The sequence below is a fragment of the Tachysurus fulvidraco genome, chromosome 12 (genome assembly GCF_022655615.1).
Source record: "Tachysurus fulvidraco isolate hzauxx_2018 chromosome 12, HZAU_PFXX_2.0, whole genome shotgun sequence".
Lineage (NCBI taxonomy): Eukaryota > Metazoa > Chordata > Actinopteri > Siluriformes > Bagridae > Tachysurus > Tachysurus fulvidraco.
Window position 1 is genome coordinate 19,177,673 of NC_062529.1, and position 26,292 is coordinate 19,203,964.

The 26,292-nt window shown below is 38.8% G+C and overlaps 2 protein-coding genes across 8 annotated transcripts in view; one reads left to right on the forward strand and one right to left on the reverse strand.

The window, feature by feature from the left end:
* Positions 1–2,652, forward strand: part of zgc:103755 (uncharacterized protein LOC449988 homolog) — a 69,449-nt gene extending 66,797 nt beyond the window's left edge. For all 7 annotated transcript variants that reach the window (XM_047821894.1, XM_047821892.1, XM_047821897.1 and 4 more), the window contains one exon: positions 1,030–2,652. In XM_047821894.1, the coding sequence (XP_047677850.1) occupies positions 1,030–1,408 (379 nt within the window). In that variant the 3' untranslated portion in view covers positions 1,409–2,652. The remainder of the gene's footprint in view (positions 1–1,029) is intronic.
* Positions 2,653–6,398: 3,746 nt separating this feature from the next.
* Positions 6,399–26,292, reverse strand: part of alk (ALK receptor tyrosine kinase) — a 481,244-nt gene continuing 461,350 nt past the window's right edge. Inside the window, exons 19-32 of the mRNA XM_047821514.1 lie at positions 24,787–24,957; positions 24,547–24,645; positions 24,301–24,456; positions 22,991–23,101; positions 21,180–21,366; positions 20,717–20,807; positions 20,501–20,565; positions 20,293–20,422; positions 19,943–20,040; positions 17,389–17,481; positions 10,050–10,151; positions 9,780–9,914; positions 8,740–8,830; positions 6,399–8,430 (exon numbers count right to left, since the gene is read on the reverse strand). Coding sequence (XP_047677470.1) covers positions 7,294–8,430; positions 8,740–8,830; positions 9,780–9,914; positions 10,050–10,151; positions 17,389–17,481; positions 19,943–20,040; positions 20,293–20,422; positions 20,501–20,565; positions 20,717–20,807; positions 21,180–21,366; positions 22,991–23,101; positions 24,301–24,456; positions 24,547–24,645; positions 24,787–24,957 — 2,666 coding nt within the window. The 3' untranslated portion in view covers positions 6,399–7,293. The remainder of the gene's footprint in view (positions 8,431–8,739; positions 8,831–9,779; positions 9,915–10,049; positions 10,152–17,388; positions 17,482–19,942; positions 20,041–20,292; positions 20,423–20,500; positions 20,566–20,716; positions 20,808–21,179; positions 21,367–22,990; positions 23,102–24,300; positions 24,457–24,546; positions 24,646–24,786; positions 24,958–26,292) is intronic.

Here is a 26,292-nt window from a genome sequence, read left to right on the forward strand (position 1 = left end):
CAACTGGACTCCGAATACGGCCAAGAGGAAGAGGGCTCATCAGAAATGCACACGGTGATGAATAGCTGTTCTAACCCATCCATTTTCAACAAGTTATAGTGAGAATTTAGAGTTGACACTTCTATTAAAATGCATGGGAAAGGCAGGACCTTCCTGATTGTAGCCACGAGGCAAGCAAAACAATCATGAAAAATTGCGTTCCTTCCACAGGAAGGTAATTCAGTCAGAAGTTCAGAAGTTTGGGGCTGAGACTCACATAAGGTCACCCGGGATGCGTCGGGTATCGCAGGCGATATAAACCAACCATTTTTGGAATTCTGTATAGATAAAGTTGACTTATTTCCTATTGTAAATAGAAAAGGTTCTCGTTTCGAGTTACTTCAAATTAGTCAAATTAAAGTTTAAAAGGTCATTATTATTTATATTAAAAATTCTAATCAGAGTACTCTCTCTCTCTTTTTCTCTCTCTCTCTCTCTGTCTATCTCTCTCGCTCGCTCGCTCGCTCGCTCTCTCAGTGTATGTAATTAAAGATTTCTCGAGCTCTGTGCAGTGACTTTTGCCCTGCGTTCATCCTAGCAAGCAAGAAATCTTGTCTCTTGCTTAATTTATGCCTTGCAGATGTGTAGAGTCCACTACCATTAACATCTCTGTGTGCTCCGGTGCCAAGATCTTATTCTATACAGGCTTCAGTGATTTACACAGTCACATAGAAATCATTGTTTTTAAAAAAATAAATAAATTATGATGTAAATAAAAGAAAATATCGAGTCGTTTGGAGTTTCTTACAGTTTCTGCGCTCGTCACGTGTGAAAGTCGTTCTTAACCTTAGAGCTTAATAGAATCCTGCTTTATCTAGTTTTATATTTCACACTGCTGATAGTTTACCTGGGGGTAATAATTAATCCTGCCTATAGTTGGCACTAATCGTTATTTTGAAACCATTAAATCTCTGCAAAATTGGTCTGTTTGGTTTATATGATTATTTGTTGTTGTTTTTTTTCCTCTCTGCCTTTTGGTTCATTGTCTAGAAACTATTTGTCCAGCACACGCCGGTGGTGGAGCTCTCTCAGTCACGCCTCGGCTGCAGCGTCTCCTCGGGGTTCAGGCACTCTAGGTGGCACCGTCAGCACTTCTAGCACGGACGGCGCTGTCAAACTGCACCTGGGCATGCAGGTCCTGCTCAGCAGTGCCAACGAAATGGGCACCATCCGCTACTTTGGCACTGCTGACTTTGCACCAGGCCTCTGGCTAGGCCTGGAGCTGCGCAGTGCTAAGGGGAAGAATGATGGTTCAGTTGGCTCTAGGCGCTACTTCAGCTGTCGGCCTCTCCACGGAGTCCTGGTGCGCCCGAGCAGGGTCACCTACCGCGGTATTAACGGAGCCAAGCTGGTGGACGAAAGCAGCTGAGACCACAGGCTATTATCATTCTCCCACCACTTTCACCTGTCTCAGCTCTGCCACGCTCTTTTTCTTCTTTAGTAAATAAGCACCTGGATGGATGGAGGGACAATATGCTGCCAGAGGATGAGATGAAGCACTTTGAAAGCACAAAGGACAGGGTTATTAGTCAGCAATTCAGTCTGTGTAATGAGATTTATTGTGTGTTGTTTGGGTTCTGGATGATGTTTACCGGGGAATTGAGTTCAGTCATTTGTTTTCTTACTAAAGAAAGTTCACCTTGGAAGTGAGGTCAGTTATTTAAGTTCTACTTAATTAAGTTATTATTGAGTGAAATCTGAGTTACTTAGTGATCGTGATTGTTTTTTGGTTTGCTTGTTTTTCTGAGAGCTAATTATTTGATTTGATTTGCTGAGTGAAGAGCTGAACAGTAGCAATTTGTAAGCACTTTAAGCAAAATATTGCGGATTATGACAATGACTCTCATCCAGCATAAGTAAATGAACATGAATGTCAGGTCATAAAGCATTTCTAAGGCATTGTTTCTGAACATGCATTACGCTTTAGAGCAGAATTTGCTATACATCATGAATTGTTAACATGATGATCTGTAAGTAATGCCCATCGAATATTAGAACACAGTTGCCATGGCAACCGAGCGCTTTTTCAGTGTTCATTTAATGTGCTATTAACGGTGCTTATAATGCATTCTGCATCCAGTTTATACGTGTATTATAATTACTGCTATAAACAGTAATGTCATTTCATAAATGATTCGGACAGTGTGTATAATGCCATATGAATGCTTTAGAAGGTCATTATACTGTACGTATGGCCTTCGTAGAAAGTGTTACCGTAGGGTGTTAATTTCTTCCTCTCCTTTCCTTCCTTTTTTTCCTTCATGATTTGTGCTAAAGGACAGCGCATAGCCTGTGAGAAAGTTTCTTCCATATTGAGAACGAGGCCAAGATCACAGCATACACTAGCACTTTAATAGTGTTACTACTGAACTCCTACATGTTTCTTTTCCCTCCCAAGAATCATTTTGAAATCGTTTGCTGAGAATAGCTTTATGTTCAGTGTTGCTATTTTTACTCTGATGTTCATTTTTGTCATAGAAAGATAGAAACGGAATTCGATCTTTCTCTCAAAGCGTTTGCCTTGTCAGAGTCCGCGAACTCACCTTTAGCATTTATCCTCTTTCATTTGCCTTCTGAATGTATCTTCAGGAAATAAAATTTCCAAACGAATTATTTAGTTGTAGATGTGTATTCATTTGAAAAAAAAAAGGCCCGAAATGGGCAAAAAAAACATCCTGGAGTGATCGATTTACATTTACATCATTTATCAGATGCCCTTATCGAGAGCGACTTACATTTTATCTCTTTTTTTTTATACAGCTGAGCAATTGAGGGTTGGGGGCCTTGCTCCGGGGCCCAGCAGTGGCAGCTTGGTGGACGTAGGAATCGAACTCACAACCTTCCGATTGGTAGCCCAACACATTAACCACTAGGCTACCACATCCCTGCTGGCTGATTGATTGATTGATTGATTGATTGATTGATTGATTGATTGATTGATTGATTGATTGATTGATTGATTGATTGATTGATTGATTGATTGATTGATTGATTGATTGGTTGGTTGGTTGGTTGGTTGGTTGGTTGGTTGGTTGGTTGGCTGGCTGGCTGGCTGGCTGGCGGGCGGGCGGGCGGGCGGGCGGGCGGGCGGGCGGGCGGGCGGGCGGATGGATAGATAGATAGATAGATAGATAGATAGATAGATAGATAGATAGATAGATATTGTATTCCATATTTACTATACGATTAACAGGTAGATTTCTAAATATGAAAAAAAAAATCTTACTGCACTTAATGCATTAAACTGCTTAAATGACAATTCATTTGCTGCTGAGGTACTGTATAATTACAGTGAGACCAGCCAAGCAACTGTGTTCACAGGAAATGGCGTCCGTTACACACGATCTAGCATTGAAAGTGGAATTCTCTTTAATTAATAGAAAGACAGTTGTCATGTGAGCTTCCTTTAGGAAAAGATAATATTCCGTCCTGAGATTTTTCCTGAGAAATATCCCGGTATTTACTCGACCACCAGGTTCCCCTGTGCAATTCCCTTGCACTCAATTCAAAGTGGAATGGGATGGTAAAAAAAAGGGATTGTGTTGTCTCATATTGATATTTGAATCCAAACAGATTACAGATCTTTCCCATGAGAGGAGATAGCACGCTCTGTTCTGTATGCAGTGTGGAAGAGCTGTCCGGTTCTGCGGTTTGTTTGTTGTATATTTTGTCTGAATATAAATGAGCTGCTTTGGTTGCACATACTGAGCTCGGTGGTTTGTTGATATTTTGTGTGCAAATGGTTTCCTGGCAAATTTCCAACTCATAATATTACTACTAATATTTACAGTATTAGTCATTATCATCATCATCAAGCTCTCATTTTACTGTAAAATCTCATGCCCTTCATGTGAAGCATGTGTTTAATCAGCACATACTGTAGTTAAAACAAGAAACAGGGATATCATAGTATGTCTTTCTCATAATATAGAGGTAGTGGTTTAACTGGATCACACTACTGCATATGGAATCTGACAAAACATCTAACATTTATCTTCATTATGCAATTTTTTTTTTTTCCGCCTCCCCATTTTTTTTTTTCAGTAATCAGCTTAGCGCCTACTTAAAGCATTCTCCATAGTGCTGCTGACTATCAACACAATTCCAGACGATTTCTATATTTTAAAGCTAAGTCCTTCCAGTGTTTATTATTGCCAGGGCATTTCTTTCAAATCTGAAAACATTACATCAGCCCCACTCCACCCCATTTATTACTTGTGCACTTGGTCACTGAGGCAATTATCTCCTAATCCAATCATATGGCAGCAGAGCAGTGCATAAACTAATGCAGAAATGGGCCATTAGTTTGGTCCACGTCAACAATTGAAATGAGATCAAAATCGGTGATTTTGACTGTGGCATAATTGTTGGTGCCTGGTTTGAGAATTTGTTAAACTGCTGATCTGGAACACAAACACACTCAACAGTCTAGAGTTAAAACAGAAAGGTACAATAAATACACACTGCAGACGGAAATGCTTGTTGATGAGAGAGGTTGAGGGAGGCACGGTGGTTTAGTGGTTAGCACGTTTGCCTCACACCTCCAGGGTTGGGGGTTCGATTCCCGCCTCCGCCTTGTGTTTGTGGAGTTTGCATGTTCTCCCCGTGCCTCTGGGGTTTCTTCCGGGTACTCCGGGTTCCTCCCCCGGTCCAAAGACATGCATGGTAGGTTGTTTGGCATCTCTGGAAAAATTGTCTGTAGTGTGTGAGTGAATGAGAGTGTGTGTGTGCCCTGCAATGGGTTGGCACTCCGTCCAGGGTGTATCCTGCCTTGATGCCCGATGACGCCTGAGATAGGCACAGGCTCCCCGTGACCTGAGTAGTTCGGATAAAGCGGTAGAAAATGAATGAATGAATGAGAGAGGTTGACAGAATAGCATGACTGGTTCAAGCTGACAGAATAGCAGCAGTAACTCAGATAAGCACTCTGTACACTTGTGGTGAGCAGAAAAGCATGGATTAACTACAACAGCAGATGAACACTAACGGTTCCACATCTGTCAGGCAAAAACAGAGAGCTGAGTCACAGCTGAGATGTGAATGATCCTTGGGACAGTGAAGTACTTTTGATAGGCTACACTGCTTTAGAAGATACACCAGATTTAAACCAGACATAGCTATAAATATGATTATAGCCATGACTTCAGTTAATGAGGATGGTTATAGCCAGTTAGTGTAGCCTAAATGAGACAAAAACCTCAACAATAATGCAGTAATGGACTCTCAGCTTTATTTTCTTGAAATAGATGCAGGCTTGTGCAATTGGAAAAAAAAGTAATAAGCTTCCTTAAAAATTCAGCGAGGCAAGCAGCCAGCACACATTACAATAGTCCAGTCTAGAAGTTATGAAAGCATGCATTAGTTTCTCAGTGTCGTTTTAGGTTAGCAGTTTTGTTATTTTGGCTAGGTTTCCCAGATGATAATAAGCAATACGTTTCAGAGATGTTAGCATCTAAGGTTATACCAAGGTTCTTAACTGAAGCTTTTAGTTTTACATAAAAGCTGTTCAAGTCCAGGGCCAAACAGCCTCACTACAGATAAACTTGGTGCCCAACAGCAGCATTATGTTTTATTAGAAGAATTATTTATTTATTTATATCCTCTGTATTGATGAAACTTCAATCCTGTAGGAATTAAATGCTCATGTTTTCCAGTAAGGGGGGCACAGTGGCTTAGTGGTTAGCACGTTTGCCTCACACCTCCAGGGTTGGGGGTTCGATTCCCGCCTCCGCCTTGTGTGTGTGGAGTTTGCATGTTCTCCCCGTACCTCGGGGGTTTCCTCCGGGTACTCCGGTTACCTCCCCCAGTCCAAAGACATGCATGGTAGGTTGATTGGCATCTCTGGAAAATTGTCCGTAGTGTGTGAGTGTGTGAGTAAATGAGAGAGTGTGTGTGCCCTGCGATGGGTTGACACTCCGTCCAGGGTGTATCCTGCCTTGATGCCCGATGACGCCCGAGATAGGCACAGGCTCCCCGTGACCCGAGAAGTTCGCATAAGCGGTAGAAAATGAATGAATGAATGTTTTCCAGTAGTCCATAAAATAAGAAGACTGGATTTCTTTATGGCTAAAATGACTGCCCAATAATTACTTAATAGGTACAAGCTATTTACTTAACAACCCTCCTTACTGCCACTGCTACTGAAAAAAAGAACCTTAATACCATACTTACCCTCCTGAGCTCTGTGGAAAAAGCCCCGAACCTTTGATTTAATACAAAGAGTGTGGAATTATGCATTGCAAACTCCAGCATAAACAACAAAATGACAAATGAAGCAACAGGTCAAAATGTTAGTAGAAAACATTATTATTGAAATGATTAAGGGCCTTTTTAAATATCTTTAAAATGAACCATTTATTGAATTCAATTGAACTGAAACAAAGAGACCAAAGAGCAATAATTAAATTTTCTGCAAAGATGGATACAGCTCTTATATACACAAAAGCTTCTTTCAGAAGCCACAGGTTAACTGAAAATAGATGGAATAAGAGAGATCAGTACCTCAATTCCTCTTTGAGTTAAATACACAAATTTACACCTCTTTCACAAGAGTCACACAAATCCTCGCAGTGTTCATATAACAGTAAAATTATTCACAGACATGACATTTTCCCTGACCACTTAACCCCTTTTCAAATACCAAGGCAACTGATTACCTTCCTGCTAATAGATGTCAGGCGCCTTTAACATCAACCAATATGCTAAACAGAAACCATTAACAATTCATTTAATTCATTTAATTTCAAGTCAGATGAAAACTGTTGTAGTTTAAAAACCAACCAAATTCGAGAATGAACAAAATGATGCATAAATGAGTGGAGCGGTTTGCCTTATGAAGCACACTCATTAATAATTTACACTGCTTCCAAATAATAAATTAACAAATGAATAAATAAACAAGCAGGCAAGCAAACATCAACAAACTTCTTTTTCTCTGTGAATGTGAGAAACGATGCGAGGGCATTCTGCAGGTAAAGTTCCTCTGAGCAACTCCGGCACAATCTCTAAACCTGTAACCTCTAGAAAACTCCCAGTGCTTCCTCTATTTAATGACTTCTTAAAATTTTAGATATTAAAACTGTCAGTCTTGTCCCAAAAGTCGCTGAGAGTGAGGAGCAAATGGTCTGGCTACAAAGCACGGCAAAGGGAGGGGGATGCATGGTTGTTGTGAGCTGAGGTGAGCACAGACGGATGGCACAGTGTTTCAAGCGGGCACTGAATAAAAGAGTCTGTGAGCGAGGAGAAGGTGGAGGGTTAAAGCACTGTGGCATTGTGCCCATCCATCTTAGGGAGTCTGGAGTCCTGAACTGTTCCCATTGTCACCAGCAGGGGACGGCTGTCCTCAGCAGTGCCAGTCCGGCCTAGTGAGATGGGTCTCTGCTGATTAGTGAGGGCAGGAGGTGGCACGGCATTCTGGGGTCCAGACATTGACTCCAAAGGTAGACCCTGTTCCTGGTAACCATACACAATGTTGCCGCAAGGGAATCGGCGCAGTCTGTAGAGTGGTACTGGGGGCAGGGCAGCTGAATCCAGCAACAGAGGTGCAGGGGCAGGTTGGGAAGGAGGGGGCAAGAGAGGCCTGCACTGACCCTGTTGCTGTATCTGAATTTGTTGTTGCTGTATTTTTTGCTGCTGTTGTATTTTCTGCTGCTGCTGTTGAATCTGCATCTGTTGTTGTTGCTGTTGATGTTTCTGCTGTTGCTGGATCTGTAACTTCTGCTGCTGCTGGATCTGTATTTGTTGTTGCTTGTGCTGATGCTGAAGGCCCAGAGCCTCCACCATACCCCCAGTCCGGCCAGAGAGCTCATGGCCTTGATTTCCTGCCTGCCTCTGGGCTTGGGCTTGGGCTTGGGCCTGGGCTTGGGCTTGGGCTTGGGCTTGGGCCTGGGCTTGAGCTTGGGCCTGGGCTTGAGCCTGGGCCTGGGCTTGGACCTGGGCCTGCTGCCTCTTCTGTTGTTGCTGAAGGAACCAAGAACCATATGTAGGGTTCCACAAGTTGGTCGGCTTCCCATTACGGTTATCCTTCTCACCCGTAGGAGCTTGAGCAAAACCAAGATTGACATGGCCTCCATCCTGATGAGCCGGGACAACAGAGGCGGGTTTGCTGCAGACTGGCAGCACAGGTGCTGAGGACACTGGTGGGTGGGAGTGGAGCTGAGAGGGAGCACCAGGTACAGGTTTGTTGTCAGAGGAGTGGGCACTCATCAGAAGAGCCTCAGCAGCTCTCTTGGCCTCCTCTGAGCGGGTTACCGCAGTGGTTTCCTCTGTACCCTGGGGGACAGCTAGTAAAGACGGTGCAGCAGGGTCATCCGGACGCATGGGCACCCGCTCCTCCTCCTCAGGCATCATGCCATACTCAACAGGTAAAGGTACATTTACCACATCTGGATCCTGAGAAAGGGAAGGATATCACAAAAATTTAAAATAGCAACTTTAAGTTAGTGAGTATCCCTGGTAGATGTTTCTTTGTTTTCTTTTTAAATATAAGGGCAATGGTACTAAGTGCATTGGCTTCCACAATGTAGGAAAGTATTCACTTTAAATATTCTCACAGAGTATTTTAACTATTATAATTATTTAACAAATTGTCCTATTTATTTTCTATTTGTTTAATTTTATTAGCAATACAGATTTATCCTACTGCCCGGTGTAACTGAGTCTGTAGTTACAGACAAAATCTCATAAGAACCACTACTGCACCTGCAAACAATAGTCAATCCGCTCTAGGATAGTGGAGAAGTTTGGCCTGTCTTCAGGTTGGTGTTGCCAGCTCTGCGTCATTATCCGATAGCTGTTACACAACACACACACACACACACACACACACACACACACACACACACACACACACACACACACACACACACACACACACACACACACAAAAGTTGACTCATTAAAATGTTGTGTTTTGTTTGTTTCCTCATTACTGGATTTTCTCCCTTACCAAGCCAGGCTATTTACTGTGTGGATGATTGCCTTTGGATAGCTGAGAGCCAAAGTAGAGTGAAAGGCACCCAACTGAGATTTGATTTAATCAAGCCTATTTTTTTAAGCTAATTACAATTTTCATTTTGGTTGCATGCATCTTTTTTTTTTCCATTTCATTCATTGCACAAAGAGTGAAGGTGTCATTTGAAGGTTGATTAATTTCAGTATGTAACATAAATCTGATCAGACAATTCTAAACAAGCCTCTGTAGCTGTGTCTTATATTGGGTGAGACTCTGCATTATTAATTCTAAAGCAATGCTTCAGCCGATTAAGTTAGAATTAAAGTTATAGAAATTAGATGGTGGATGGAGGCAGCATGAAGGAATGGTCATTGAAATAAATTTAAAAAAAAAAAGATCCCAAATGTAGCAGGACACAATATTCCTGTGGTTGTGGTTGCTTGTGGAAGAATTTTCACTTACCCAAAAACCCAAATTTTCCCAAGTCTCACTACACAAACAACACAAAGGACTGCTTTACTTTGTCACCCCTAATGCCGCAAGAAGAGGAAGGGTTCGTTTTAAAGTTTGGTTCCTCTCAAGCTTCCTTCCTCATGACTTCCCATGGAATTTTTACCTGCCATTGTCACCTCTTGCTTATTCACTAGGGATCAAAATCTACATCCTCAATTGAAATTGCATGTTTACTGAATACTGGGTACTTTTCCATATCAAGTGTGAATTGTATTCCTAAATAAGGGTGCATATATATATATATAAAAGGTACAGTAGTGATAAGGCCACTCACACTGGTCCTGGGCAGTTCTTTGGAGGATCCATCCTGCCACCATTAGTGACGAAATCCAGAACCTCCTGATTACTTCGGCTGGGGTATGGCATATATCCCATGGAGAAGATTTCCCACAGCAGCACTCCAAAAGACCTGAGCCGTGAAATCGGGGAATGCAAGATGGAGAGAAGGGAAACTGAGTCATAAGAGCAACTGGAGGTACAAATATATAAATCACAGTCAAAATATAGACCGAAAAAAAATTTTAGATGACAGTTTTGTTTTCACCATGTGTCAGTTTTGGAGGTAAAGATTCCTTCCATAAAGGCCTCTGGAGGCATCCATTTAACTGGCAGCATGGCACGGCCTCCTTTCCTGTAGTAGCTGGCTCTGTGGGGACACATAAAAAAAACACACTAGATTTTTCATCAATGCACAGGCTTCCATGCCCACAGCAGTCAAGCAGAGCAGCACAGTGACTGATTAACTGCTCTCTAAGGTTACAGACAAAAGAGAGAGATTGAGAAACTGTAAGAAAGAGGAAGAGGCCAACAGGAAGAAGAGAAAATATGTCAGTGTAGTCATGGAAACATGCACATATGAATTTATTTTTTTCCTACATTTGCCTGCTGTCTTTCTGATGTATATTTCAATACAACTGGTCCAACAAGTAGATCATAAAGTAGTGTTTTTTCAGAATAGCGAGAGAGAAATTTGTCATTGGATGACCATGAAAAATATATTTATACTTTATTAATAAGGAAGTAATAAACATGGGTAATATTTTGTGAGCTTAAAATGTGTCGAAAATAAATACAAAAATATAAATAAAGCTTGACGCAAATGGGCAACACTTGGTGGTGGTTTCAAAAACAATGTTTTAATTTAATTTTTTACTAATTTAGCGATAATATATATATATATATTCATTAAATGAGCTGTTGGCAATGTTATTTTCAGTCTTTTATTGGTAGAAATGCTCAATTTAGCAAAATACCATCAGAATACCGTGAAAGATGAATTCATACCAGCGGCTTATGTAAAAGACTGACTTGACTTGAGAGAGGAAAGCTTGCTATTGTAATGACTCCCACATATCCACACTGATAAGTGTGTATTCAAAGTGGATTACCATTCAATTTTCACACGCTTATAATTCTACAATACGGAGCGCATTGAAAGTAGCTCCTAAAAGCAAGTCACAGAGACTCAGTCACTTTTCCTGGTTCTGAACGCCTCTTATCTGAGATGTGCTTCCGTATCAGATCTGTCTATGATAACGTATCTCAGCTCACCTGGAGAGAGTAAGGGGGAAAAATGGCTTTGGGGAAAGGGAGACAGAAAGCAGCTGCTTGTTACCGTGTCCTTAAGCGCTGGTGGAACAGAATGGAGGTAAACCCGGCTGTTTATCACAAAAGGAACCTGAGAGCCAGAGACGTATTGCCTGCTTTCTTCCAAACAAAGACATTTACTTTCCTGACTAAAATCAGAGCATTGCCAGCCTTATCATGTCTTTGTGCTGCAGGAGCTGATGTGTGGCCCTTTGAGATACCTGACATCCACACCAGCTCGGAGACATTTCTCCACTATGGCTTTATACACACACACACACACACACACACACACACACACACACACACACACACACACACACACACATATAATATATATATTTTTCCCTTGCTCATTGAAGAGTGACACATCTCGTTCCAGGACAAAAAGCAAGGCAATCCTTGCCAAAATGGAAAGGGATCAGGCAAAGCATGGGAAAAGCTCTCATCTGTGTATCACTACAGGAATCTAGACTTTCATTCAATTTATTTCTCTTATCAAGCTTGATCTGAATGGTGAGTAGAGCATAAGTTAAGAATTGTGCCGCAAACCGGTGCATTAGTCAGTTCAGGTACAGTATTTTGTCTCTGCAAACCAATATAACGTCCTTCTAACTGATCAGGTTTATAATATAACGAAACATTTCTATCCTGAAGGGAGGGGCTTCTTCCACGCCGACCCCGCCGCCATCCTCAGGGCGCTAAAGTATAATGAATGATTAATGATCGATGATTTAAAAAATTTAAGGCCTTCACACTCCCCACATCTCAATGTAATTGCATATCTGTGGACTGATGTTTAGTGGTGTTGCATTTCATATTTATATTTCACTTCATACTCAGCTACGTTTCATTTGCAGTTCTAAGAATTGTGAATTTCTCTTGTGAAAGAGTGAAAAATGTTTGAACGCAAAAAAAAGAGAAAAAAGATGAATGAAATAAACGATGCTTGAGCAAAATGTTGTCGCCCATACAGTACTTTCGAATTTTGTCCCTTATTTCATGCAGCAGAAATAGAATCTGCTGTAAGTTATTTTATATTTTATATTTCATGTGTGTAAGAGATCAAAAAACTGAGAGACTGTTTGCTTTGTGAAACAAAAATAGAGCAAGAAGAAGCTATAACAACTCAGGGTTAATCAAATGTATTAAACCAATCTATCATTCTCTCTCTCTCTCTTTCCCACACATATACACACACACACACACACACACACACACACACACACACACACACACACACACACACACACACACACACACACACACACACACACACACACACACACACACTCTCCTCCAGACAGCGTTACATAAATCTCCTGGTCTTGAAAGCACAGAGGAATCTTAAAACCCTAATTTGTGAGTTTTCTCTCAAAAGTTTAGAGATCCTAAAGTTTAGCAGGGACATGCAAAAATCTACTTCAGCAATTAAAAGTGCTTTATGGCAGCACAACACCAGTCCTGCTCACTCAGCAGGCTTCTCTTCACCGGCTCACTGAGTCATCTTCAGACCTACTGCAATAGAAGCTGTCAGGGTTTACCTCTATTTCCTCACAAAGATCAAACACAACAATATTGTGCATCCTGAATTCTTTCATGAGACTGAAACCAGTCTGTTGTATAAAGCACTAAAAAGAATAAAAAAGGAGAGAAAAAAAAAAGAATCAGGCCATCCTTAAAAATATTCTTGTTTGACGTAACCCGACCAACCCTGTCAAGTTAGGACAGACTCAATTTTAGTTTTTATTTTTTTGCTTTAAGTCCGACCGACTTGCCGGTTGTAAATCTGCCTAAAGACCTACCTTTTTTTTTTTTTTTAATCTTCAAACAACTAATACAAAAGCAATAAAATAATATTAACGGGTTCGGGCGCCATAATACATCTAAAAATTCATTAAAACAGCTCGACACCGCTTTAACTTGGCACGAAGTTCTGGAAAAACTGCAACTGTGTCCAGCATCAAAATAAGGTTTGCGATGATGCGCCCAAAGGCACGGGTTGAAGACCCAGTCAGTGACGTCACGATATGCTGCTAATTTGTTTAAAGTCATACCTACGTACAGTAATCACCATCACCAAAATTGTACTTTTTTTTTTACATTGAATCTTGAAAAAAAAAAATATATATAGACCTACCAACCCCCCCCCCCCTTTTTTTTTACTGTTACTTCAAACCAAAATATTTTTAAGGATGGCCTCAGTGTGTGATGAGAGATCTAAAACCAAGAGCTAGAACCAAAAAAAGGTGTTTATTTTGATATAACGGCACATCTGAAGTGTTTTACACCTATTGCAGAAGAGTAGTTTGCCAATGCTGAACATTTTGCTAATTTAAGTATGACACATTGGTCTATTGTAGTTATTTACACTTTACATTACAGCTACAAAACTGTCATTGTCTACCCAGATGCACTTATTGGCTCCATCTTTATGTAAATAAGACTCCTAACTGAGGAACTGCAAAGTCATCAGTCTTGAAGACTTCTTCATTACACCTTTAACTCTTGAGCGCTACAGAGCTCTGACACTGGAGACTCCTACCGAAAATGCTAATTTATCATCTCCACCAAAGAGAAAATGTCACCATTTCAGCTTTTATACTAGCTTTTCTGTGTGAAATGTCCACCCTACGATTCCTCACGAATAACCGTTACTATAGAAACATTTTCGAACGGGATTATTAACATAAACGTATGATTTACATTGTAGCTTGAGCTACTGACTGAGAGGCCAAAACGTATCACCTTTGAGCAATCAGACCTGAAATTGTAACAGCTCATAGATATAAAACACTTTGCTCAAGGACAGTCTTCACAGGGCTGCATGACACAGACATAAATTTTCTCTTGCACATGAAGATTAATTTCAATAAACAGCACTGACATAAGGACTGCTTTATTTAATCTGAGGTCAAGTTGACATAATGCCATAGTCAAATGACAGATCTTTGATAACAGAGTGTTATGTTATGACATGGTCAAGGCTCATTAATCGTTGAAGGACCAGAGAAAGGTATGAAAAATGAGCAAAGATAAGTCTCATAAAGATCCGGATTTGAGGACTTACGGTATGTATATTTTCTAGATGTACTGTAGAAAAGATTCGGCACGATACATGAGAATGCTGGAAAGTAGTCAGTTATATTTGTTATAAACCAAATATTTAAACATTTCTGTTTGGATTTGTCCCTAATTTTTATATCCTCCAGCTAGCTCTCGCTGTGACGTGACAACTATCAACAAGGGAGAATAAAAAAAGAAAAGAAAAGGTCAACAGGTTCATCCTCTGAGGCACGTGAGGTCATGCAAATTGCTGCTCATGCAACATTAAGGTTTGGAGGAACTCTTGAAGGAACGATCTACAGTATATGTCCACTTCTGCATGTATGAGCTGAGGATACAAAGGACTGCTGTGGATTATACCAAGAGAGGCATATCTTTTTATACAGGTTTTCTTATAACCCGTTTTATTGAGACCTAAATGCACCTTATATGTATATGCTGTTTGTTTGTTTGTTGTGTGTTTTGTCTTATGCAGTGACCTGTATATTGCTTGTAAGGTGACCTTGGGTGTTCTGAAAGGTGCCATGAAATAAAATGCATTATTATTATTATTATTATTATTATTATTATTATTATTATTATTATTATTATTATTATTATTATTATTATTATTACCATGGAGGTGGCTTTGGATCAATAATGCCACAATCTGTTCTCCTTTTATAATTTCAACAGAAAAGAATTCAGCTTACAACTCAAATTAATTCAGAAATTAGTCTGAGGCTCATAAATTGCCCAAAAGCTCCTAATTAAACAATTGCACCTGACTATATAGTGTACAGTTACCGTAAGATTTATTCTATGAACTTCTACTAAAGTGACACTTAAATTAATCACTATCTGGTTTCCTTTTTAGTCTGGTTCATCTCAAGGTTTCTTCCTCATATCATTTCGGCGAAATTTTCCTTGCCAAGGTCGCCTCTGGCTTGCTCAATAGAGATAAATATAAATTTAAATTCTAAATCATATAGCTTAAAATATTATAATATTCAGATTTTTTATATTCCTGTAAAGCTGTTTTGTGACAATGTCTACTGTTAAAAAAATGCTACACAGATAAAGCTGAATTGAACTGAATGAGGTCACATGATTTGTGCGTGTCAATGTGATTGACAGGAGAGACGAAGTACACCAACTATCCCTCCCTCCCTTCCTCCCTGAAAGCATTGGCCTTAGCGCCATTGGAATTCAGACTCCCGATCACCAGGTGATAGGACAAAGTCTTCGGCAGAAAAGTTTTCTCAATTTAAGAATTTATTTCTACAGAGAAGCAAAATTTTAGTCAATAGAATTGACTGAAATAAGTAAAGGCATCTAAACACAGGCTGAAAAATCTAATATTTGCTTCGTAATAATTGGAATAAAGATTTATTTATTTATTCATTCATTCATTCATTAGTTAGTTAGTTATTTAGTTACTTTAGTTAGTTACATTTTTAATCTTAATTTTTTTTTTCTTCAATTTAAATTTAGGTGTCAAATTTTACAAATATTTAGTAGCATGCAAAAGTCATTTGAAATAAAAAAAAAATCAACCATCAAAATAAATAAATAAATAAATAAATAAATAAATAAATACAGTACAGACCCTTACAGTTCCAAGGTCGCAATACAGTTGTAAGTAATGTTGTTCAATTTGCCTTTAAGTGAGCCTCATTAGTTTATGATTATGTTTGATTACATGCAATTTTAAAGCAGTGTTCTGTTTATACATTGAGTGCAATATTAATTGCACCCTGGAGAGCGAGAGCGAGAGCACACATCAACAATTAACCTTCCTTTCCTGAAATTGCATGGAACTAATAGAATTTAAATGACATTTTTTTTTTCAATTAGTTCATTCATTAAGCAACTCTCATTTAAAGTTACCTGAGAACTTCGGAATGTTTGGAAGAGTGTGTTATATATGTTTTTTTTTATAGGTGTTATAATGAATGAATCGGTTAAATAGTTCTCATCACTGAGCAACTGCAAATATCACAGGAGCAAATTCAATGTCAAGAATTCAATCCAAAAATTCAATCAAAAAAATTCAATCCAAAATCATATTATATGATGGTATTATCACACTCATTGTTCTCCTTAACTAACATTGCACTTATGTGCATGAAATTCCATGGAGCACTTTACACCTCAAGTCACAATTTGAAAGGAAGGTGAGAAAAAACAACGTTAAGGAGAGATTGGTGGTGAAAAAGAAATTGTCTGGTTAGTGAGCGACAGTAAGAAGTGTCATGAAGTATTTCATTGGCAATATTCCAATGCTGCAATATAACCAAATATAATAATGCCTATTTTGGGGATATCATATGATGACACTTGTGTGGCTACAAACAGTCGAGTTGCACAAGCAGCACAAATTCTCCTCATTTTCTGGCACTAAAAATACACTGAAGACAAACCAACAAAAGTGTGAAGTTTTATGGTTTTATGCCGGCTTTTTTTTTTTTTTTTTTTTTTTTTACAGGTTAATAAACACACGCAGTTCTTTTATTTTCTTATACAATTTATTTATATGTGTGGTACAAAACTAATTAAAATAAATTACAATGAATAAACTAATTCGATTTAAATGAACTAATTAGCTCCTAATTATATGTTAAGAGGTGCTGGGTAAGTCGTTATTTCGGGTCATACGTTAATTTAACTAATACATACTGTCTTGATTATTTGTCAATTCATTTGCATAGCATATGTCAGGGATTTTCCCCAAGATAAAGTGAAAGATGCAATTGCATCATCCTTAGCCCCATTTACATGACGGCATAAATGTTTTCATTCATCTTATTATGTTAAATACTATTATGCATTTTTGTTAATCTTGATTTATTTTGTGCTCTAGACAATTTGCTTTTAATCAATGCATCATGTGTCTACGTAGCCATGAGTTTGCAAGCTTTATATTAACACCTAAATACCTGGTATTTAATAGCTTAGATTTCCTCATGAACGGGTTACTGTTAGTGTTTTTTTTTCTGTGCAAATGAACCCCTGAATAAAACTCATTACATTATTATAGTCTACTACTGCTATTGAGCCACATGTAAAACTACAGAAGTGACAAGAAAGGAAAGAAAATAGGTCAGAAGTATTGAGAAGTAAGTAAACACTCTGAAGTTTCAGAAGTAAACTCTGTGGCTCAAAGGCTTAAAATCACTGACTTGTCAGCTAGAACTTTATAATTTTAAGGTTTGGGATTTCTGTAAGGCATTTAGAGTTGGTCAGTATACCTGTAGATGTCTCTGGCCATGCCGAAGTCTCCAATTTTGGCCACTCTTCCTGGACCTTTGCAGGTGAGTAAGCAGTTTCTTGCTGCAATGTCCCTGTGAAAATCAAACACAGCTTTAGTACTAGGTAGAAACGATGATGGAAAGTGACAACAGCAACAACAACATCTTGGTTTTACTTCACTCAAGTTTTAGTCATGTATTTCTCACTAGTATTTCTACACTAACATCCATAGAAAAAAAAACAAAACTTTAATTAACTAAAATATTAGCCTGCTATTTACATTCAGGTAGTTTGTCATGGTTATTGTCATGCTAGCTAACATTTCAAAGAACAGAAATCTAATCTGTTGTTAGAAAGTCTTACCTTATACTACATACTTTTAAATGCTAGCTACACTAATTCCTAATCTAATATTAGCTACATAGAATATTAATTATCCTATTGGAATCCAGCAAGTTTGTATAATTAGGGTTATTAGCATGTTTATTTTATTGTTTCAAATATTACTGGCATTAAGGTAATTTGTCAGGGTTATTATCATACTAGCTAAGATTTGAGAAGTTAGACATCTGTAGAGAGTTTTATCCGATTCCTAATCTCTTAAAATATTAGCTAGCATTCGGTTCATCTGCATGGGTTAGGCTAAGATAAATCTTTTCCCACATTTCTTGGTGAAACGGATACCACAGTCGTGTGTAATTTTACGAAGACATTTTCTTTTGTGGATCCTCTCGTACCTTTTAAGGCCTAGTTTAAGTGAAATTAAGATTTAATACTTTAATGTGTGAAGATATAGAAAATAAAACCTTTACCTGAGTGTGATTTAGACAAGTGGGTGCACTCTTCTACGATTTCTTTACTTATTTCAATCATTATTCTATTCATTTTTACTTACTCTTTAAGATAAGCTGTACTCACGCTGAGCCAATATCATCAGCAAATAAGCAAGCAAAAACCAGTCACCCGAATGATGAAATGATGACAGCCTCAAGAAATGAACTGTGAGATTCTGTCATTTTCATAAAGATCGTACTAATAAAGCAGGGCTTTGAAACTCAGTGGAAAATGAAACGTGATCATTTGCCAGTGAAATTATACTGCGTCGTCACGATCTATCACACCATTATTCCCCTCGATATATAATTGCACTAAAACATGTTCTATATTTAAGGAATGAAGAAACAAGTAATGCTAAATTATAGTTATAGATAATCAATGACAGTAAACTGATAAGATTCCTATACTTATCTGCATACCGCAAAACAAATAAGATTGCATCATCATTTAGATTACAGCAGCTCTAAACATTCACCTCCTTCTACCTCTCACTCTTCTCTCTCTCTCTCTCTCTCTCTCTCTCTCTCTCTCTCTCTCTCTCTCTCTCTCTCTCTCTCTCTCTCTCTCTCTCTCTCTCTCTCTCTCTCTCTCTCTCTCTCTCTCTCTTTATCCATTATACTTACAATGTGTTTTAAGTACATGCATTTTTTTTTTCATTTGACTGTTCACATTTCATTATATATTATATTATCATATATTATAATCTAGATTATAAATGATAGCATACTGTATGTTGATATATTTACAATGTAGACTCCTAACAAAATTAAATTAATCTTCTTACATAAACTTAAACCATAAAAATTTGTCAACGGTTATCCTTCAAAAACAAACAAACAAAAATGTTTAAAAAATTATAGTTTCCTATAAGTAAAAAAAAAATAATACACATCTACCCTTGAGCCAGCTTGACAGTCAGGGCTGATTAATTAACAGTGTTTGATCCTACAGTGGTATATATTAATTGGGTATATTTTAGTAGTTTAATAAATTGTCTGTTTGCTTCAATTCACTCTGCTTTTAATAAGTGTCAGCTCAGTGATTTGTTAGAAAACAAAATCTTTAATTATTTAAAAAATGTAAAAAAATATTCTGAAAGAAAATAATTTATCAAATGTGTAGCTAAACTATACAGTACATACATAAATGTTATACACCTACATAATAATGAAGGTGGAAGTTGTGGCCTAATGGTTAGAGAGTCTGACTCTCAACCCTAAGGTTGTGGGTTCGAGTCTCGGGCCGGCCACAACTGAGGCTGCCCACTGCTCCGGGTGTGTGTTCATGGTTGACATGATGTGACCTTTATTGATGTCAATAACTTTATTTTTACATAATCTGTTATTGAGAAACCAAAAGCAGATAGTATGTAGTATTTACGAATCTCTGTGGACTCAACAGAAGTGAATTTAGGCACAGCAATGCAGAGTAGTGGTCGAAATAAATCTGTAAATAAAGCTGCTTGTGTCTCTCTCCTCTTCCACATTAGCCAGATTAATGATTTGACTGTACATGTAGTGTAAATGAGCTCTAATTGGACTCGTTTGTCACGGTCCCCTGAGCAAGGGTGTGGAGACGACACAGAGCTTCTGTATCAGCTAGAAAGCACCGTTTCATACCGAGAGAAAAAGGTGACTGAGAGGAACACAATTGCTGAGTTTATTGAATAGCAAAGAAGCCATCTGCTAGACATGGACAGAAAGGATGTGTGAATACCTGTGAATGAACTGATTCTCTTCTAAGTACTGGCAGCCATGTGCTATGTCTCTGGCTATGTTCAGAAGGTCCACCATAGTCAGACTGGAAGGATGCTCCTGAAAAGGGAATAAAAATGAAAAGTTTTTAAGCAAAGAAGCGAAACAGGAAAACCTAACAGATGGTCTCGCAGTATGATTCGCTTAAAGACATATGGCATAATTAACTATAAGACTGACCAACCAAGTAGGGGCTACAAGTGTGTATTTGTGTGTTTGTGTGTGTGTGTGTGTGTGTGTGTGTGTGTGTGTGTGTGTGTGTGTGTGTGTGTGTGTGTGTGTGTGTGTGTGTGTATTTGTGTGTGTGCTCACCAGCCTGGGTCTAGTCTCCCTAAGAAACGTTTTGAGGTCTCCTCCAGCCATCAGCTCCAACAGAATGAATCGAGGAAGAGCCTGTAAACTCACTCCTATACACTGGACAATGTTCTGATGGCTGAACTTACTGTGAAAAGAAACTGCAGGGTCAAGAAGAAGAACGTTCTTTCTCTTTGGACACGTGTGTATTTGACAGTGTGTTTACCTGATTATGAGTGCTTCCATCAGAAAGTCTAGTTCATCCTGTTCAGAGCACACCTCAGGAAGTGTCTGATTAGAAACAACAAATGGCAGCAGAAATCACTTTATAACACTACCACCCACTGTCTTTCACTCAGCGCTGTTCAATTCAACATAAATGAATATTGTAGAAGAGATTTTTACAAGAAAAGGTAGAGTTTTGCATATAATTTAAGCTTACCTTGACGGCTACCTGCATGGGACTGGGTTCTCCTGGTATTCCCACAGCCAGACCTTCATAGACCTCACCAAAGGCACCATGCCCCAAACCCCTACAAACAATATGCAATATACAGCCTCTCAATATAGCTGGAATCATACAGTTTTGCAGCAGCACTTGTATAAACAGTATTTGAAGCTAATATCACAACCAAAAAATTATTCTGCAACAATCCTTAGGAGTGAAGCACCACTGAGGCAAATATTTTAATCCTCATTTGATAAAAAGAGAGACCATTTCTTTCTTTACACTTTCTTGTATCTGTCTTATCCTTCACATAAAGAATCAATTTCTTGTCTTCCAGCTACTATGAGCTGCATGCTACTGTATATCTCTAGCTAAGTAACACTTCAACTTCTTTGCAATGTGGTTGATAGATCGAAATCATGTTGTTGGTCTGTAGACAACTTCAGTATTAGCTAACCTTGTGAGCGAAATGTTGCGGCGTGGTACTTCCTTCAGGTCGTTAACGGAGGCCGTCTTTCCAGCGAAGCAGTAGTTGGGGTTGTAATCAGTCATGATGGTGGAAGCTCTCAGCTTACTCAGTTTGCAGTCTGGACTCTGAAGCTCCAACTGAATGGACTGCAGCTCATTGTGCTTGCGCCTGTACACTGTACATACAAACATTCCCAAGAAGGCAAGTGAGTGATGGGCAATTTTTGGCTTGAAAGGGTGCAGAAAATCAGACACAAGTCACGCAACCCATCATCCGATCTCTATTCATAATGTTTTCTACATTAGGTACAGTAGCATTACACTCCAGAGATAAGGATTGTCCCATGTGGGAAGCGGTTGCCCAATGAGGTTCTATATTTTATGACTTAACTTGAAGACCCTCATACCATTCTCTGGGTAGTTCCCTGATCAGAGTTGTATATCTGTAATGCTCGATCCTGATCCTCCAATAAACAACCAAGAGCCTTAACCACTTGACACACCACTTCCCTTATTATGTTTGTCTTCCCCTGTGTTTCGTTTCATTTAGCATAACTTGGGTACAAAAAGACACAGTCTTGTAAACAGTTTGAAACAACCGTGTAAACAAAAAGACACAAGCATGTGTGAGCAAACCTTTACACTCGTCCACATACTGGAACCTCGGTGGCCCTGACCCTCAGCTGTAAACACATTAGCACGAGCTGTGAAAGTGATTTATTCACAGTTTGGTAATAGACAAGGCTTGTCAGGGGTCGGCTAACTCTCCATCCGTCATCACCCTGTTTAATTCATCAATGGCTGATCGCAACACTTCTTTGTGCGGACAGCGCTGGCAGATGTGATGTGTGGTGTGATGGCTCAATGTGTGTGAAGGTGTGATAAGGCTGTGCTGAAACACACATCTGCACACATACACACACCGACATGACGCTGTGTGAGAGATGGCCGTTAGCGCAGATCCACCTGACACCCAGCTGTACTCATTAAAAACAAGAACTTGTGCAGAGGATGTCATGTGCAATCATTTTTATTTTTTGGGGCTTGTTAGTGATTCTGTCTGTGTGTGTGTGTGTGTGTGTGTGTGTGTGTGTGTGTGTGTGTGTGTGTGTGTGTGTGTGTGTGTGTGTGTGTGTGTGTGTGTGTGTGTGAATCCAAGTGTTCTACTTATCCCCTTGCTTCGTGGACTTGTACAGTATATATCCTCCTGGTTCAGAACTGAAATGCTTGCAATAGCAGTTTTTTATTTTCTTAGATGTCCTCAGATGCTGCACACATTTATACCCATAGAAGATTAAAAAGCAGATGATCTTTCTGAAGTTCTGAAGTTTGTTTCCCCGGCTATCCATTTGCTATTTGCATCCTGAGTATCAGAGATTTCCATTACATTAACACTTCTGTCATGCATGACAAAAAAAAAAATCTGAGTATGCACCAAGTGACATTTAGAAAACTTGTAAAATTCATTTTTACATTCATTAATTTTGTTGAAATCGTCATTCTAATGAGGAAAATGCAGATTTAACGTTCCTGGCAAGTCATTCCTGCTGATTATTCATTTAACAGTCACTTGCACTTATTATTCTCCTTCCTGACACAGTGAATAATCTCACCTGGGTTCTCTGAAGACTCACAGTTAAAACTTCTCTAGTATATAACTGATATTTGTCTTTAAGTATAAGTATAATGTATATAATTATATAATCCAAGAGGATGGATTCCCTGTTCTGTCTCAGACGTTTTTCTTGGTTACTGTCACTGCTATACAAATAAAATGAAGTGAATAAGATTACAACTTACTGATTATGACTCCAGACACTGCCAGCAGCAAAGCTGCAATGAGTGCCGATGTTCCTACAGAGAGCCCCAATGCTAGGTGAGGGACATTGGGCTGACGTGATACTGATATATCTGGAACAACACACACACACACACACACACACACACACACACACACACACACACACACACACACACACACACACACACACACACACACACACACACACACACACACATACATATATGGTTGGTCTGTAGTCACCTTTAGCCACTTTAGCCTCTGCCGCACCATTGTGCTGCTCAACTGTATAAAAATCTATGTTTTGACACAATGTGTCATTATAATGCTAAAAACCTATTTGAGCTACAATTATATTACATTTAAGTAGATATTTACTGTAGTTGTTTTTTTTACTGCGTCTGAATCTCTTTTTAGTGCTTGACAAAATGACGAAAGCCACTGAGACTACATTAGTCTACTGTTTCTCACTCTTCACTTCTTATTTTATCGATTTCATTTTGTTTAGTCATTTATCTATTTCCTATTTTACTCGTGCAACGTTTTCAATTTTCCTACAATTATCATATGTAGTACGTTATTACTCGACAGTCATGTCTCATTTCCCAGGCTGTATCTACTGCATCACTGACTGCTTTTTTATTATAGTCCAGGAATAGTATTACATTATTAAAGACAATATATGGCAGTAGGACTATAGCTGGGTAGGTCAATTTATTATCAGACAGACTTTCCATTGTCAAACATAATAAAACTATAGATACAGATATAATGCAGGCAAATATCTGTATCTATATGAAGTAAAGCTTTATTAATTCTTATAGAATGCAATCTCAGCCAAATGGAATAGTTACAGATCCTGAAGAATGTGTTTATATGTTTACAGGATATTATTAGAATTATTATTGTCTACTTTAGTAATCTCATATCATTAATAAAACAGTATTAGAGAACATTTTTCACTAATGGGTGTGAGCTGTGCTTTGGGCACTTTGGGCCTAATCTGACAAGGCTTACTGCTTATGGCACAGAGCTGATATCAGTCTGTATCTGTGAGGTCTGGTGTTCTCGTGGAATTAATAGGTAGTCATTAGTAATGTACTATAATAGATACTGTTTGCTCTTATAAAAATGTAATAAAGTGCATTTAAGGGAAAACCGAACATCTGAAGTGAGCACATTTAGAAATGCAGCTTAAAAATAAATAAGACATAACTAGAGTATGCGCTCCTTAACAGAACTCAATACATAAATAAGAATGATGAAGTTTGTTCAATTCAATTTTTTTGTTTGTGTGTTTGTTTGTTACCTGTAGAATTGACACAGGACACACCATCTTCGGAAATGACAAGACCGACGTCACAGAAACACTTCGTTCCCTCCAAAGTTTTGTGGCACTCTCCTGACTCGCAGTGACTGCAGTTCTGCACGGGGCTGATGAGCACCTCACCGTCGCCCTCCATGCCTGACATCAACACAACATATGGCCAGAATGTTAGACACCAAAATGATGTAAGACCTCACATGCCTGGTGACACCACACTGAATGTGTTACCTTTAAATGCATCCATGAATATCTCTCCATCTGGGTTGATAAAGGAGGATCCATCCTCTCCATCCTGCTCAGGGTCATTGTCTACTGAAGTGCTGCCACCTACAAACCACAGAGGAGCAGGACAGCTCTGATGCAATGTGATGTAACTGGTTCAAAGTGACTGAGCAAGATATAGTGCAGTACAAAGCAGTTCCTGGTTTGTATGCCGTGAAGTAAAGCCTCAGTGAAGTGATGTCTAACCTCTGTAGCCACCTCCTCCACCCCCACTGGTGCAAGCTCCTCCGCCTCCCCCGAAGCCGCCGCGAGCCCTCCATCCCAGCAAATGACACGGATCTCCACCCTGACCACCCAAATTGAGGGGTTTCCCACCCCGAGCTACAGGAGTGCTATCATTCCAACCACCACCTCCACCTGTAGAACAAAGAGGGCAGCAGGGTTTAGAAATAAGTGTGCTTGAAACATATTTATCTTTCTCCTTACTTGAGACAGAAATGGACAGGTTGTTGTCTGCCTGAGAACTTGCAATGAGCAGGTCTGTTCCTCTACACCATGTCAACTTCCCATTACTTTTTCAGACATTTTGCTTTTCAGAATTAGCTTTTTGGTTTGCTCTCTCCTTCCTATCTTAGATAAGATGCTATGACACATTAAGTGTTATGGTTCACGCATTTCAGTGCATGTCTGGAAGCACAGCACATACTGAGGATTCCAACTGTGTCAGATTGTCTCGACTCACGCCTTCCTTCAGCTTCCAAACATAGACCGCTGCTTTTCCTTTTTTTTTTCCTGTCAGCTTTAGAGACACGGAGAGCTGTAAACAAACCTCAGACAGTGAAAGATCCAAGTCTTACCAGGCAGCTCAATATATATATATACTGTATAAAATTAATTGTTACTGTGATCAGTGTTGATGTTGTACTGTATGTCTGACTCTGTTTATTTTGGACCTTTTAATGGCAAAGCAAAGTACTGAAAAAGCAAATCAGACATTACATTATGCAAGAATTTGGATGTTTTTAATTTTGGTAAACATTCGAATATTTTGGGTGCTTTTAACTGATTTGAAAAGTGTCATAAATGTGAATGAATGAATGAATGAATGAATGAATGAATGAATGAATGAATGATTATTTGTAGTTGTGTTTTGACTTATTTTGCTTGATTAACATTGTCCTTATCTATTAATATAAACTACTAACTATACAGCAAACTGTAAATAAATGTTTTAAATTCAATTAAAATGCAATTAGCGGATGTAATACTCAAATTAGCAATGGATGTAATTAGTTATTACATATTAAAAACCAAACCAGCTTAAGCATTATTTTAGATTACGGTTGCTAAAGTGGTTACATCAGCAACATCGAGTCGTAACTGAGAGCCCATGAGACTAAAAAGTAAAGCAAGACAAATGTAATCCTTCAGGCTGATTAAATTAGTCATTATATTGATAATAACATGTCAAAGCTGGTATAAAGCCTCATATTTGATTACTGTAAGTTTCTGTAAACATCATTGTGATTAAAGTGGCTAACATGATATTTGTATACAGTATTTTTCAGCAGTTTTTTTTTTATAGTTTTAAGTTAAACCTTTAAAAGGTGGTGTAGTCAAACCTTAGCATATTATAACAGTACTTTATTATAGTGTTTGGGATAGCCTCAGTTAGGGCTTTGAATCCACGTCATAACATTCGACCTCTTTGTGTTGATCTTCAATTCTAACTGTTTTATGAATTACCTGAAT